Source organism: Vicugna pacos, chromosome 4, assembly GCF_048564905.1.
Source record: "Vicugna pacos chromosome 4, VicPac4, whole genome shotgun sequence".
Lineage (NCBI taxonomy): Eukaryota > Metazoa > Chordata > Mammalia > Artiodactyla > Camelidae > Vicugna > Vicugna pacos.
The window spans coordinates 2,749,343-2,766,374 of record NC_132990.1 but is presented as its reverse complement, the minus strand read 5'-3'; the positions used below and the strand labels follow the sequence as shown (position 1 = coordinate 2,766,374).

Genomic DNA, 17,032 nt, shown 5'->3' with positions numbered 1-17,032 from the left:
AATACAGTCTTGATTTCTGTAAGCTATATAATATGTCTTGAAATAGGGTAGATTGTTTTTTTCTGACTTTATGCCCATTTAAAAACTTAATTATTCTACCTTCTTGAATTTGCATAAAATTTTAGAATAATCTTTCCTATTGCTACCAAAACATCGTTTTGGTATGTTGATAGAAATGTCATTAAACCTGGATATCTGTTTGGGGAGAATTGACATCTTCACTCTGTTGAATCTTCTAACCAATGAACATGGCATGTCTCTTCATTTATTTACATTTTTTTTCAAATCTCTCAGCAGAATTTTGTGTTTTTCAGCATATGAATGTTTCACTAGATTGAGATCTAAAGTATTTAATTTTTTGAACAATTATAAATGATATTATATATTTAATTATAATGTGTTCCATGTGTTCATTGCTAGTATTCAGAAATATAATTATTTTGTTTGTTATCATGTATCCTGCACCTTTGCTGAAGTCCTTTATTGGTTCTGAATGGCTTTTGTTTTTGTGTCTCCTTCGGGACTTTCCATATAGCCAAATATGTTATCTACAAATAAGAACAGCTTTATTTCTTTTCCGTCCATATGTTTTTATCTCCTTTTCTTACTTTACTGCGCTGGCTGCATTGAATTACAGAGAGGAGAGCAGACATTCTTGCCTTGCTCCCTTTCTTAGGGGAAATTATTCTGTTCTTCACCATTACGTTGGTTTTCTTGTAGGTGCTCTTTATCAAGTTGATAAAGTTTTCTCTATTCTATTTTTCTGAAGTTTTTTTAAAATCACAAATAGGTCTTGAACTTTGTCAAATGAATTTTCTGCAGCAGTTATTATGATCATGTGATTTTCAATATTCAGCATGTTAATTGGTTGGAATTTCACTTTGACTTTCTTTTTCTGTATTTTTTTTCCTGAAGTATAGTCAGTTTACAGTGTTGCATCAATTTTTTGTGTACAGCACAATGCTTCAGTCATACATGAACATACATATATTCATTTTCATATTCTTTTTCATCATAAGTTACAAGATGTTGAATATAGTTCCCTGTGCAATACATATAAACTTGTTGTTTTATCTATTTTATGTCTATTAGTTAGTATCTGCAAATCTGAAACTCCCAGTTTAACTCTTCACACTCCCTTCCCCCTCTGGTAATGATAAGTTTGTTTTCTATGTCTGTGGGTGTGTTTCTGCTTTGTAAATTCATTTGTCTTTTTTTTTTTTGATTCTACAGATAAGTGTTATCATGTGGTATTTCTCTTTTTCTGGTTATTTCACTTAGAATGACGATCTCCATGTCCATCTGTGTTGCTGCAAATAGCATTATTTTATTTTTTATGGCTGAGTAGTATTCCACCGTATAAATATAACACAACTTCTTTATCTAGTCATCTGTTGATGGACATTTAAGTTGTTTCCATGTCTTGGCTATTGTATATAGTGCTGCTATGAACACTGGGGTGCATGTATATTTTTGAATTAAGTTTCCCTCTGGAGGTATGCCCAGGAGTGGGATTCCTGGATCATATGGTAAGTCTATTTTTAGTATTTTGAGGAACCTCCATACTCTCTTCCATAGTGGCTGCACCAAACTGCATTCCCACCAACAGTGTAGGAGGTTCCCTTTTCTCCACACCCTTTCCAGCATCTATCATTTTTGGCCTTTGAATGATGGCCATTCTGACTGTGTAAGTTGATACCTCATTGTAGTTTTGATTTGTATTTCTCAGATAATTAGCAATATTGAGCATTTTTTTCATGTTCCTAGTGGCCATTCGTATGTCTTCCTTGGAGAATTGCTTGTTCAGGTCTTCTGCCCATTTTTGGATTGGGTTTTTTTTTTTTCTTATTAAGTCATGTGAGCTGTTTATATATATATATATATATAGTGCTTTTTCCTGCCTTCACCCTGCTGCACGAACTCCACTCACTCTTTCCAGAGGCCCTTGTCGTGACCCGGGTCTGTGCTGCTCCCAGCACCGTGTTCCAGCACCACGTCGGTGCCCCCTCCCACCGCTGCATCCTGGGGCCGAAGCAGCGCAGGGTAGGTGGACGGGTCGCTCCCCAGTTCAGTGCCTCTCCCCGTGCCGCATGGCTTCCATCCATGCTGGCAGAAAACAGCCACACCAGCTCTGGCCTCTGCTCTGTGCCAGACCTCCGCTCCTTGTTCGTTTGTCTATTTCTCCTTTCAATTCTGTCAGTTTTTGCTTCATTTATTTTGATAATTTGTCATTAAATACATGAATGTTTATAGTTGTTACATTCTCTTTTGGAATTGATCCATTTTTCATTATATAATGACCTTCTTGTCTCCTCTAACTTTTTTTAATTGAAAGTCTATTTAAATCTGATGTTAGTATAGTCATTCTTACTCTTTTGGCTATCATTTGCATGGAATATGTTTTCCCATCCTTTCTCTTTCAGTCTGTTTATATTTTTGGATCTGAAGTGTATCTCTTACACACAACATATAGTCGAATCACATGTTTTTATCCATTCTGCCAATCTCTGTTTTATTGGAGAGATTAATCCATTTTCATTTACAGTGATTACTGATAAGAAGGGATTTACTTCTGTCACTGTGCTGTTTCCTACTTGCTCTACAGCTTTTTTTGGTCCCTCATTTCCTGAAATCCTATTTTCTTTTGTGTTCAGTTGATTTTTTTATGGTGAAATGTTTATAGTCCTTCTTTATTTGTTTCTGTGTATATTATGTAGCCATTTTCTTAGTGGTTACCATGGGGATTACATTTAATTCTTAAAGTTATAACATTCTAATTTGAATTTACAGCAGTTTAACTTCAAAAAGCTTACAAAAACTCTTCTCCCAACTCCATCCCCACATCTTTTCAGTTGTTGATGTCGCAAAATTCTATCTTTATACATTATGTGCTCCAAAATATAAACTAATAATTCTTCTAAGTGCATTAGGCTCCCAAATTATGTGGAAAACAGTATTTGGAGTTATAAACCCTAGTTCCAATAATATTAGCTTTTACATCAATAATTTTTGCAACAGATTTTTGTATGTTGATTCTGTATCTTGCAACTTTACTGAATTTATTAGTTCCAATAGGGTTTTTTTTTTTTTTTTGGAGTCTTTAAGGTTTTCTACAAAGAAGATCATGTAAATTCATGAAGTCTTCCTGTAGTTTATATTTCTTCTTACTTTCCTTTTGTGTGTATTCTATAGCTATTTGCTTTGTGGTTATCATGGAGATTACATTTAATACCATAATGTTATATTACTCTAATTTGAATATACAGCAGCTTAACTTCAAAAACATACAAAAGCTCTCTTCGTTTACAGGTCCACCTCAACCCCTTTCAGATGTTGATGTCACAAAATCATACCTTGTGTGTCTAAAAAACATAAACAGATAATTATATTAAATGCATTAGTCACCTAAGTTATGTAGAGCACAAGATTTGGAGTTAAAACCCAAGTTACAGTAATAGTAGCTTTTAAACGAGTAATTGTCTTTTGCCACTAATTTTTGTGTGTTGATTTTGTATCATGCAAATTTGCTGAATCTGTTTATTAGTTCAAATAAGGGGTTTTATGGAGTTTAGGCTTTTTTTTTACATAAAAGATCATACTAAATATGAACAGAGATCATTTTACTTCTTCTTAGTTAAAATATCTTTTATAAATTTTTGTGCCTAATTGATCTGTCTTGGATTCCAGTACTATGTTGAGTAGACTTGGCGAGAGTGTACATCCTCGACTTTTCCCTGATCATAGAGGAAAAGCTTCCAGTTCTTTTTACCAACAACTATGCTGTTAACTTTGGGCTTTTCATATATAGCCTTTATTTTATTGAGATAATTTCTTCCATTCTAAGCTCGTTTAGAGGTTTTACTATGAAATGTGTTGAATATTGACTGATGACTTTTCTGCCTCTATCAGTGTGATCATGTGACTTTTATCCTTCATTCTGTTAATGAGACGTGTCAGATTGATTGATTTTTATATATTGAACCATTTTTGCATCACAGGGATACACCCTGCTTGGCTGTGATATATGTTACTTCAGTGTAATGTTGAATTCCATTTTCCAGCATTTTGTTGAGGATTTCCCATCACTCTTCATTTGGGACTCTGGCTTGTAGTGTTCTTCTAGTGCCTTTGTCTAGTTTTTGTATCTAGATAATCATAGTTTGGAAGTGTGCTCTCCTCTTCAGTTTTTTGGAATAATTTAAGTAGAATTTGTATTCATTCTTCTTTAAATGTTTGATAGAATGTACCAATGAACTATATGGATCTGGGCTTTTCTTTGTTAAGTGGTTATTGATACCTGACTCAATTTTGTTACTATTTATAGATGTGTGCTGATTTTCTGTTTTCATGATTCTCTTTTTAGGTTATATGTTTCTAGAAATTTATCCATTTTTTTTTCTCGGCTATCCAATTTATAGGTTTTTAATTGTCACAGTAGTCTCCTGGCGTTCTTTTTATTTCTATGTCATTTGTTGTCATGTCTACACTTTTATTTCTGATTTTATTTGAGTCTTTCCTTTTTTCTTAGTCTAGCTATATGACTTTCGTTTTTATTGATCTTTCAAAAAGCTAAGTTTTAGTTTCATTGATTTTTTCTATTGTTTTTCTCTTCTGTTTTGTGTATTCTTGCTCTAATCATTATCATTTCCTTCCTTTCCTAAATCTGAGCTTAGACTGCTCTTCTATTTGTAAGTTCTTGAGTGTAAGTTTACATTCTTTATTTGAGATCTTTCTTCTTTTTATTTTTTTTAATTTTTTTTTACATTTTTATTGATTCATAATCATTTTACAGTGTTGTGTCAAATTCCAGTGTTCAGTACAATTTTTCAGTCATACATGGACATATACACACTCATTGTCACATTTTTTTCTCTGTGATTTATCATAACATTTTGTGTATATTTCCCTGTGCTATACAGTGTAATCTTGTTTATCTGTTCTACAATTTTGAAATCCCAGTCTATCCCTTCCCACCCTCTACCCCCCCCCCCCCCCCGGTAACCACAAGTCTGTATTCTCTGTCCATGAGTCCATTTCTGTCCTGTATTTATGCTTTGTTTTTGTTTGTTTGTTTGTTTCTGTTTTTTAGATTCCACATATGAGCGATCTCATATGGTATTTTTCTTTCTCTTTCTGGCTTACTTCACTTAGAATGACATTCTCTAGGAGCATCCATGTTGCTGCAAATGGCATTATGTTGTCGGTTTTTATGGCTGAGTAGTATTCCATTGTATAAATATACCACATCTTCTTTTTAAATGTGGGTGTTTATCCCTGTAATGTTTCCTCCTAAAATTGCTTTTTGCATGCCATCAGTTTCGATCTATTGTGTTTTCATTTGTCTTAATATATTTTCCACTTCCTCACTTAATTTCTTCTTTGATCCACTATATTTTCAAGATGATTTATTTAATTTCCTCCTATTTTTGAACTCCTCAGGTTTTCTCCTGCTATTAATTTCTATTATTCCACTATGGTCAGAAAATATGCACGGTTCGATATTAATCTTCTTAATTTTGTTTTATGACCTAACATGTGATCTATCCTGGAGAATGTTTCATGTACACTTGAGAAAATGTATACCCTGCTGTTTTTAGTGGATGTCTTGCATGTGTCCATCATGTCAATGTGGTATATACTGTTCAGTCCCTCTATTTCCTTGTAGATGTCCTTTTTATTATTGAAAGTGGGTTATTGAAATCCTCTATTTCATTATTTTGGTCAGTATCTCTCAGCCAATGTTTGTTTCATGTATTTGGATGCTCTGATATTGGGTGCAAATGTATTCATAGTTGCTACCTATATATAGGCAAATAAATTATTTTATTATTATATAATACCCTTTTTCTCTTTGGATTCTTTTTTCTTTTCTTTTCTTTTTTTTTTTTTTTTTTGAGCAAAGGTAGATTTATTTAGAGAGATACATTAAAAGGGCAAGAGAAAGGCCATGAGGTGTGGCCATGAGGTGTGAGATTAAAGTAGATACACACTCCATAAACAGAATGTGGGCAGTCTTCATAGAGGAGGCAGAGAGAGAGAGGGGCAGCCATGAGGCCACGAGGCACCATGTTGCCAGTTTTTAATGGGCTCATGTGCTTAAAGTGGAAGGACCAGTCTAACTACCCTGGGGAAGAGGCTAGGACTCCCGGGAAGTTGGCCATTTCCCACTCTTTGGCCTTTTGTGGCTAGCCTTGGGACTGTCATGGCCTCTGTGGGCATGTTATTTACCATGCTAATGTTACAGTGAGCATATAATGAAGCTCAAGGTCTACTAGAAGTCAAACCTCCCTCTTTGAATGTGCTTTAATTTAAAGACTATTCTGTATGATATAAGTATGACCATTCTTGCTCTTTTGGGTTCCCATTTGCCTAGAATATCTTTTTCCATTCTATGACTTTCATTAATTGTGTGTCATTAAATCTCAAGTGAGTCTCTTATAGACAGTACAAACTGTGCCCGTTTCTCTTAGTTCTGTCTGCCAAGCAGCTGCCACTTTCTGTCCCCAGTGACCTCCCAGCTAGAGATGGGTTGTCCCAGCACGAAGGTGCCTTTCTTCCTTTGCCACTCCCTCCCTGTGGGACTGGTCCCACACCAATCTTTTTTTATTTTTCCTTCCTTTTTTTTCTCCTACAGGTTATTGTGAGGAATCTTCCTATATTTCGAAGGAAGAGACTCTACCAAAGTTCAGTAGGTGTTCTGCGTGATTCAGTGGGTCTGCAGATTTAATTCTTGGTGGATCTGTGGGAGGGCGTGAGCTGTGAGTCCCTCTACTCCACCATCTTGGCTCTCTCCAAAGTCGTATGTTCTTAGTGATTGTTGTGGTCACTTCGCAGAAACAAGGAGGGACCTCCACCCAAAATTTGGTTCAGTTATTGATACTGATGATGCGCTCACGTGTGCGCCCGCGTGCGCGCGCGCGCACACACACACAAGAGGATAAAAAGTTTTGTTACTCACATAAAGAGATTTTAACGTCCCAAATGGATTGAGTGAGTAGGGAAGGGGAACTGGCTTGTGCTTTTTGTAGTGGTTAGGGAGAAGTGTTAGGACGAGGCCTTCTATTTACAGCATGAATTTCCCAAGGTGCCAAGGGCGGGCTTCTTATCAGCATGCCCAGATGTCAGCAGGAGAAGAGGGAAGGTGAAGCTTAAAGGCTGTCAGCACTCAGAAACCAAAAATGGTGTCACACTCCATTACAGTGGCTTTCTGCCTCCTTGTCCTGTCACTTACTGAGGGATAGATACTGAAATATCTGTCTGTCGGTTTGTTTGTTTCTCTTCTCAGTTCTCTTTTCCTCATGTAGTTTTAAAGTTGTTGTTGGGGGTAGGAACAGTTCGAATCATGTTTTCTCAGTGAGTCGACCTGCTTTCATTATGAAATGGTATCTTCGCTCTCGCAATAAGCTTTGCTCTGAAATCCGCATTGTGTGACTCCAGCTTCCTGTTAAATGATGTTAGGATGATATATCTTGATCCATCCTTTTACCTAAACCTATGTGTCTTTATATGTAAAGTATGTTTATTGTACACAGCATATAATTGGGTCTTTTTTAGACGAGATCAGACACGTTTAGGGTGGTAGGGCCATAGTAATTGGGTCTTTTTAAATCCAGTGTGACAATTTCTTTTAATCAAGGTGACCAGACCATTTAGACACCATTACAGAATTGTAGCTATTGATATAGTTATGGTCAAGTCTGTCATCTTCTTGTTTGATTTTTATTTATCTCATCAGTTCTTTGTTCCCTTTTTTCTCTTTTCTACAATTCTGTCCACTTGAGTTTCTAAACTGAAAGCTCTGTGGCCCTCAGCACTGGTGCACGGACCAGTCCCAGGCAGCTGGCTGAGTCTGTTCACCAATGGGTGCTGTCCCTCCAGTCCATTGATGCTAATGCTTTAGGGTTGGAGGGGGTGATTTCCCATCTCCCCACGAGTTCACCTGGGGCCCAGCAGGAGTAGTGGGCAATTCCTTCTAGTTTTCTGCCACAAATATGGCTCTATCTCCCCTCCCACCTTGTTTCTGTACATACATACATTTGGTATGCACTTAATTTTAGCTTTAAAATATGTGTGTCCCAGTAGAGACAAGTATGGACAGTTTCCATCTTATAAACAGATTGTGTACTAGAATTATTTAGAAAGCCACGTTATGGGCTGAATGTTCGTCCCCCCAACCCCAAAGCTGGTTTTGCAACTCTAATCTCCAGTGTATCTGTGGATAGGGCCTTTGTGGACAAAATTAAGACTAAATGAGATCATAAGGGCGGGGCCCTGATAGGATTAGTGTGCTTATAAGAAGAGGAAGAGAAAACAGAGCTCATTCCTTCTCTCTCCACACGGACACAAAGAGCTCTGTGGAGACATGTTGAGATGACAACACCCAGACACCGAGAAAAGAGGCCTCAGGATGAAACCTACCTGCCAGCACCTTGATCCTCGTCTCCCAGCCTCCCGGACTGGGAGAAATAAATATCTGTTGTTTAAGGCACCCCGTCTGTGGTGTGCTATGTCTGGGGACACCTGTGACAACTACGATGCTCTACACAGCATCTGTGTGCTCCAGTGGTGACACATCCCAGGAGCCGCTGCTCCTGCCCTGCGTTCATCACTAAACTGCAGTCAGAGGTTAAGGAAAATAAAGATGCAGGTTCTCCACCCCAGCATGTGGGACCCCCCCCCCCCCCCGCCGAATGCTACCCGAGGCCTCGGGTCCCAGTGTCAGCCTCCGTTCCCACTGGCCAGGTTGCATCTTTGTTACCCTGTGAGGCCACTAGCAGGTTTCCTGTCTTTCCTACTGTGCTTTGGACACCGTACCATGGTGGTGATGCAGCCCTGTTAGGACCAGCCACCGGCCATAGCCAGGGGTCTCCGACCCCAAGGCTGGCTCCTCCCAGTGACACACATGGATTCTAGAGGAAGGGCCATTTCAGGTCACTGTGGATGCCCGTCCTGTGCATGGGGGATGGATGGTGAGCCCTCAAGACAGAGTGGGGGGACCCAAGGGTCAGCGAAACGAATGGACCTGTGTGCCCAAGGCCCAAGCCTCTGAGCCAAGGGACCATCACCAGAGATGGTCACCATGGTCAGCCTCCAAGGGTCTGATGCCTCATGGGCCTGGAATAGAATGGGGGCTGCCCTGGGTGTGAAGGGGCAGAACAGGTGAAAACAGGGGCCAGGCCACCTGAGATCCAGCTGCCTCAGCGGCTTGTCTGAGAGGTCACCTTATTACACATTTGACCCACCCCAGCTGCTATCCCAACACAAGGACCCCGAGCTACCAGGGCCACTGTAAAGCCCAGTATGAAGTGTCATCTCCGCATTCGGGGCCCCTCAGCTAAGGGTACCCACCCCACGTCCCGGCCCGCTGTGTCATCCTGGGAGTTTCGCCGACGTCCTCATTTGCTCACCACCATCTCGGGTCACCTGCCTGTCTCGGGGTCACCAGAAAGGAGAGTTTGAAAAACCAAAGTCCTGTTTCCCCCAAAATATTTTTTATTCTTGCTTACATTTGTGTTTCCAATTGTGAATAAAAAATGCTTAGAAAGTGGTTACAAAACATCGTGAACCGGACACGAGGCGTGGGCTCGCCTTCTTGGCGTGAGATGACACGGGGCCTGGCGTCTGGGTCGGCCTGCCTGGGCTCAGTCGGGCTTCTCACTTTCAGAATCTAGAAAACAAAACCGCCACAGCTCATTACAGGCCCAATGCGGTCACATGAGGCCCTGGAAGTGGCCTTCCTCGGAGGGCCAGGCCGCCTGACCACGACCCACGCGCTACGCAGACAGACCCCCCCAGGCTGCCTCTGCCATCTGACTACCTTCCCTGCTGAGCAGCCGCCCGACCGGGCAGGGCCTCCCAGTGCCTGCAACCCTGGAGAGCCAGGTGCCTCTGGCTCCCAGGGCACAGCACGAAGAGCAGCAGGCCAAGATGCCCCTGCCCCTGACTCAGGGCCAGCCCTGGGACAGGGCCCGCAAGTGGCCTGAGGCACAGAGCCTGACTGCATCTCAGTGGGGACGTAGGGCGAACAAACCAGGAGGCCACCCAAGCTGGGCGGGGCAGGAGGCACCACGAAGCCCAGCTTGAACACGAGGCCATCAAGGCTGTGCTGAGTTCCGGAGGGCCTCCCCAGACCACAGCCCTGCACCTGTAGGACAGCAGAGCCCCTCAGGTGACCCCTGGGCAGGTGGCCCCAGCCCCACCCAGCTCTGTCCACAGTGAGTCACGCCAACCTAGCTTTCTGTGAGACAGCCAACATGGACAGGGGTCAGAGACAGTGTTGAGTTGGCCACGAGACTCACACACTCCATAGGGCAGAGCCCACTGCACATCTAAATACAGGTCAAGTTCAGAGTTTGAAAGCCGAGTGAATAGGCAGACCTAGGCCCGGAGCCAGCGGAGCTGGCAGGGGGGCTCCGCCCAGTGGCCCACCCCCGTCCTCTGAGCCAGGCTGGCTCAGTGTCAGTCACACCTGGCTCCTGCCAGGAAGCCAGCATCTCCTGCTTAGCGCCCAGGCCCCTCGTGGCCACCCTGCTCTCCTGGGCAAGCTGGTGACCGCGAGCGTGGGGCTGAGACTGCAGCTGTGCCCAGGACAGGGCAGTGCTGCCTGCCAGCGCTACCCACCCCTGTCCTCCCTGCAGGCTGGCTGGTTCAGCTCTTACAGGGACAGAAGGTAAGAAAAAGAGGTTGTGCCACACTGTTTTCAAGCAAAAATCTTTATTTTTCTCCATATATACAGTCTCTTGGGGATTCTGTACCACTGACCATTCACGTACAAGGCCAGGACCCCAAACCTCACGTCCGGTACAGAAGGGGGGGGGCGGGGGAGGGCAGCCTCCACCACCCTCAGGAACCAGGAACACATGACTCCCAACCAAAGGGCTGAGGGGCACATTACAGAGGACAGAAATCTCTTACTATAGCGTCGTGCCCTGGCAGAAGACTCTGCATAATCACCCAGAAAATTCAATTCTAACTGAATTGATGGAATAATATATATTTAAACCAAAATAATTTAGCTAGTTCTAGTGAAGTCCCGAAAGTACAGCAGAACTGTACAATGCACAGCTGGGCAGCCCAGCCCGCTGCCTCCCAGTGGGAAATGTGAAGCGTCTCGGCCAGTGGGGAGTGGGGCCTTCAGCTCCCTCCAAGGGCTGTTTGGTGGATGGGTCCCACTGAAATCTCCAGGAGAGGGACCCTCCCACACGCAGCAGGGCGGCCTCGAGGCCTGGAGAACAGGCTGGGGGCCAGAGGTGGGCGGGGCAGCCCGCGAGCAGGTGGCAAAGCTAGGCCCAGCTGGCCACAGGACCTCAGTGCAAACGACGGGAAAGGAGGGCAGGCCGGTAGGAGGGCCGGCAGGCCCCCGAGCAGAAGGGGGCCGTGCTGAGTCTGCAGAGCGGGTGGCCTGCCTGTGCTCCCGCGCTGGACACTTATCTTTACCTCCCCCTACACTCACGGCAGCCCTGCAGGCTTTGGGTCGTGAGGGCGTGTCTGCTTACCTAGCAGGTTGCATACAGCCAAACACAGACGCTGACATTCCTTACTAAGACACCAGCTACCATCAGCAAGTACGGCCCCGATCACCATGCATCCTGGGCAGCTCGCTGGCAGCGCCCACGACGCCGCAGGTGACAGCGCGTATGCATCTGTTTGCTATCAGTGACCATACACAGCCGGAGAGACCTTGTTTTATGAATACAAAGGAACGCTCCCCCAGCATTTGCAACTCTTCAATATTCAAGGTCACTAGTTCAATTTTTTTTTTAAAAGCATGTACAACAGAAAAGTAAAGGTCAGACTTTAGCTTCAGATTTGGAAACCATTCATATCTCTGCAACTTAAAATGGGAAATAGAGATATTAACACACAAGCCGACTGTAAACAAAATACACCTTTTCTGATACATAATTTTTTAAGAACATCTCTTTCCATCAGGGAACGGAAAAGCTGGAATTCAAGGCACTGTACTTCTGCAGGGTGATTACGAAGTTCTAACCATTGATTCAAGTACAGGAAGTGAGTGCAAAGGCAGCAAGTGTGGAGCTCAGGAACTGAAGAGGGAAGAGTCTGTAGCAATAGGGGAAGTAAGGATTGCCACCCATGTGCCACCCGCCCCGGCTGGGCGCCCACGGCAAGCAGGGCAAGACTCGGAGGCCAAACCATAACCCGACTCCTCCGGGCAGCTCGTTCAGGGTCATTCCATCTGGCAAGCGGTAAGACAGAGAGCTACGTGATCCGCAGCCTGGGGCCGGGCGTGCTGACCGTGGGCGGCCGCAAGAACACGGGGAGCGCTGGTGCGCCCGCCGCACCCAAGCCTGGCCCCCCAGTGGGGCTCCGGCTGCCTGCCTGGGCTGCCCAGGGCCCCCAGGACACTGGAGCTGGGAGCAGGTTTCCATACTGGCCCAAAGGCAGGGCATAGGGCGGGGCTGGGAGGCAGGAGAGAGCAGTACCTGGCATGGGCACAGGCAGGGCTGGGGCAGCTCCAGGAATGACCGCGGTGGGTAGAGGACTGGGCGCCGGGGCCAGGCATGGCGTCCCCACTGCTGTTCGAGGTGTGCTCATCTACAAAACAAGAAGAGGAAGACACGTGGCTTCTACCAGCTGGCTTCCCTAAGTGGCCCTGGGGCTCCCTGCAGTTTTTCCATCCTCAAGAAAGCGCAGTCTCGGGACCCGCCACGGAGCACCTTTTAATGGGACACCAAAGTAAAAGTGCAGAGTTGGGAAGCAGCCACCCTCCCTCCCTTACTCTGCAAAGCTACAGCCCGGCCACTCTGGGCCACATGCCCTGACTGTTCACAGGCCAGAGCAGGCTTCAGAGCAGACCCCATAGAACCTGAACCCTGAAGTCACAGTGAGGGGACCACAGACCTCAACCCAAAGGCCTCCTGTTTGACTGGTCAGTGCCATCATAGAAGGACCACAACAGCTGGGAGCTGTGCAGGGTTATGTGCCCAGAGCCCAGGGCTCAGTGGCAGGACAGCCCCTCTGCTCTTCGCACCCGAGGTACAACCCCAGAGGAAAAACAGCACAAGGAATGAGAAATGAGCTGTAATGGTGAGACCGGAATGGCCATGATGCAGAAACCTGCTGAGCTACTGCAAGAAAGGAGGGTATGGACCAACAGTCTTCAAACCCTGGACACAATGTGGGCAGATCTAACCAAGCAACTGTAAGAAAGCTAAAACATCAGAGCCAAGTGAGGTTTGCCCCAGGAATGCAACATTGCTGCCCCAGAAGAAATCACTGCACCTCACTGTAATTATACCCCGCAAGGGAGAACCCCATGTGGTGCTCCCCACAGATGCAGGAAAAGTGTCCGACCAGTTCTACACTCATTCATGGAAAGGACAACAACCGAAGCTGGAGAGTGCCTCCTCCATCCGGAAGGGCCTCTGCAGAACCCGCAGCCAACCCTGTGCTGATGGTGCAATGCCAAACCTACTTCCCCCATCATTCTCCCTGCCCTAGAACACTGTTCAGAAAGTTCCAACCAATAATAAGAACAAGAATTAGTGGTATAGACTGGAAAAGAAAAAGGAAAACCAACCTTACTTGCAGATGACAAGATCGTGTACGAAGAAAACCCAAAAGAGCAGACAAACCAACTTCTAGAACTGAGAAGCAAATTTAGCAAGATTGCAGGACATAAGGTAAAGAAATCGACCATATTTCTATATACTAGCAACACACAACTGTAAAGTGAAATTAAAAATTAAAAAATTTACAACCACGTTCCAAAATATCAACTATCTTGGGGTAAATTAAAGAAAGATGTGTAACACCTTTACACTGAAAACCACAAAATGCTACTGAGAGAAAATTAAAAAGACATAAACAAAGAAATGTCATGTTAATAGAAAGACTTACTACAGTTAATGTATCAAATCTTACCCAGTTGATCAACAGACTCAATACAATCTGAAACAAAATCTCATACAGCTAGTTCATAGAAATAAATGGGCTGTTTCTAAAATGTAGATAGAGATACTAAAGACCTAGAAAAATCAAGAAATTCTTGGGAAGGGACAAATTAGAAGTATGGAATTAACAGTTACAAACTATACATAAAATAGATAAGCAATAAGGACTTACTATATAACATAGGGAATTATATTCAATATACTATAATAAACTATAACGGAATATAGCTTGCAAAAAAAAAAAAGACCACTAGCTACGCCTTCAGCAAACAAAAATCAGCAAATGCCAGGGAAGGAGAGAATCTGTTTTCCGGAGCTATCATTTATAATATTCAGATGTCCAGTTTTCAACAAGAAATCATAAACCTTTACAAAGAAAATGGAAGGTATGATCCATACAAAGGGGAAAAAAAGGACAATTTAACAGAAACTGTCCTTGAAGAAGTCTAGATACCACACATAGAAAATAAAAACTTTAAGTCAACTGTTTTAAACATGTTCAAAGAGTTAAAGGAAATCATGAACAAAAAAAGAAGCCAGGAAAACGACACATGGACAACATGGGAATATCAATAAAGAGACAAGCAATAGTATCTTATGGTGGAAAAGAATATGAAAATGAATATATGTATGTTCATGTATGTCTGAAGCATTATGCTGTACACCAGAAATTGATAAAACACTGTAAATTGACTGTACTTCAATAAATATATATGTATACAAAAAAGAGAGATAAGTAATAAAAGGAGCCAAATATAACAGCTGAAAAGTATAACAACCAAAATTAAAGTTCCACTAGAGGGGCTCACAACAACAGATTTGAGTAGGCAGAGTAAAGAATCAGCAAACTTGAGGCCATACAGTTGAAATGATCAAGGCTGAGGAGCAGAAAGAAAAGAAAAAAGAATGAAGAAAAGGAAAATGTACAGAGCCTAAGGGATCTGTGGTATACCAAGGAGAAGAGACAGGGGAAAAAAAATACTTCAAGTGCAGAAAGAAAAGACTGTCAACCAAGATTCTACATCTAGCAAAATGATCCTTCACGAAGAAGGAGAAATTAAGACACATGGATAAATAAAAACCAAGAGAAGTTGTTACTAAAAGATTTGCCCCACAAGAAATGCTTAAGGGAGTCCTTCAGGCTGAAATCAAAGAATAGACAGTAATTCAAAGCTAAGTGAAGAAATAAAAAGGGAACTACATAGTTAAATGCATAAGCCAATAATATGGTCCTCTTGGTTTTAATTCTTTTTCCCCTATATGAGTTAAAAGGCAAAAGCAATATATAATAATTATAAACCTATGCTAATGGGCGCCCAATGTCCAAAGATGCAATATGTGACAAAAACAACACAGAGGAGGAGGGACAGAAATGTAAAGGAACAGAGTGTTTGAAACAAAGCTGACATTATAGGTTGTTATAAGTTTAAGGTTTTAATTGTAAGCCTTAAGTTAACCAATAAGAAAATAACAAAAACATACACAGAAAAGTAAAAAGGAAGTGAATCAAAATTATACACTACAAAAAACTCTAAAATTTTTGAAAAGACAATAATGAAGGAATTGAGGGGAAAAAAACCCTTTAAGACATACAGAAAACAAACAGCTAAACAGCAGAAGTCCTTTATAATCCATTAATACTTTAAATGTAAATGGACTGACCTCTCCAATTAATAGGCAGAGATTGGCAGAGTGAGAAAAAAAAGCATAGTTGATCTACAGAGCTGAAGAACACAATAACTAAAATGAAAAACACACTAGAAGGAATTAACAGTAGACTAGGTAATACAGAAGAATGCATAAGTGATCTGGAAGACAGAATAATAGAAATCACCCAATCAGTACAGTAAAAAGAAACAGAAATGTAAATGAGAACAGTTTAAGGGACTTCTAGGACAATATGAAGCATGCTAACATTCAAAATATAGGGGTTCCACCCTCCTACACTGCTGGTGGGAATGCAGTTTGGTGCAGCCACTGTGGAAAACAGTGTGGAGATTCCTCAAAAGACTAGGAATAGACTTACCATATGACCCAGGAATCCCACTCCTGGGCTTGTATCCAGAAGGAAATCTACTTCAGGATGACACCTGCACTCCAATGTTCATAGCAGCACTATTTACAATAGCTAAAACATGGAAACAGCCTAAATGTCCATCAACAGATGACTGGATAAAGAAGATGTGGTATATTTATACAATGGAATACTACTCAGCCATAAAAACTGACAACATAATGCCATTTGCAGCAACATGGATGCTCCTAGAGAATGTCATTCTAAGTGAAGTAAGCCAGAAAGAGAAAGAAAAATACCATATGAGATCGCTCATATGTGGAATCTAAAAAACAAAACCAAAAACAAACAAACAAACAAAAACAAAGCATAAATACAGGATAGAAATAGACTCATGGACAGAGAATACAGACTTGTGGTTACCAGGGGGGTAGAGGGTGGGAAGGGATAGATTGGGATTTCAAAATCGTAGAACAGATAAACAAGATTACACTGTATAGCACAGGGAAATATACACAAAATGTTATGATAAATCACAGAGAAAAAAATGTGACAATGAGTGTGTATATGTCCATGAATGACTGAAAAATTGTGCTGAACAATGGAATTTGACACAACATTGTAAAATGATTATAAATCAATAAAAAAAGTCAAAAAAAAAAGAAAAGGAGTGGAAAAAAAAAACCACAACAAAATATAGGGGTTCCAGAAGAAGAGAGAAAAGAAAAGGATCAAAAATGTGTTTGATGGAATTATGGATGAAAACTCCCTGAACCTAAAGAAGGAAACAGATATTCAGGTACAGGAAGTACAGAATGTCTTAAACAAGATGAACCCAAAGAGATCCACCAAGACACATCAAAGAGACCCACAAAAAAAATTTAAATGGCAAAGGCTGAGGATAAAGAGAGAATTTAAAGGCAGTGGGAGAATAACAAAGAGTCACATACAAAGGAAACCCCATGACTCTATCAGTTGATTTTTCTGCAGAAATTCTGCAGCCAGAAAGGAATGGTGTGACATACTTACAGTGCTGAAACGGAAAAACCCACAACCTAGGATACTATACCCAGCAAGATTATCATTTATAATTGAAGGAGAG

At 42.2% G+C, this 17,032-nt stretch overlaps 1 protein-coding gene across 6 annotated transcripts in view; it reads right to left on the bottom strand.

The window, feature by feature from the left end:
• Positions 1-9,469: 9,469 nt before the first annotated feature.
• The window catches only part of WNK2 (WNK lysine deficient protein kinase 2), a 116,580-nt gene continuing 109,017 nt past the window's right edge, over positions 9,470-17,032 (bottom strand). For all 6 annotated transcript variants that reach the window (XM_072959117.1, XM_072959118.1, XM_072959121.1 and 3 more), the window contains 2 exons: positions 12,447-12,558; positions 9,470-9,667 (listed from right to left, as the gene is read on the bottom strand). In XM_072959117.1, coding sequence (XP_072815218.1) covers positions 9,642-9,667; positions 12,447-12,558 — 138 coding nt within the window. In that variant the 3' untranslated portion in view covers positions 9,470-9,641. The remainder of the gene's footprint in view (positions 9,668-12,446; positions 12,559-17,032) is intronic.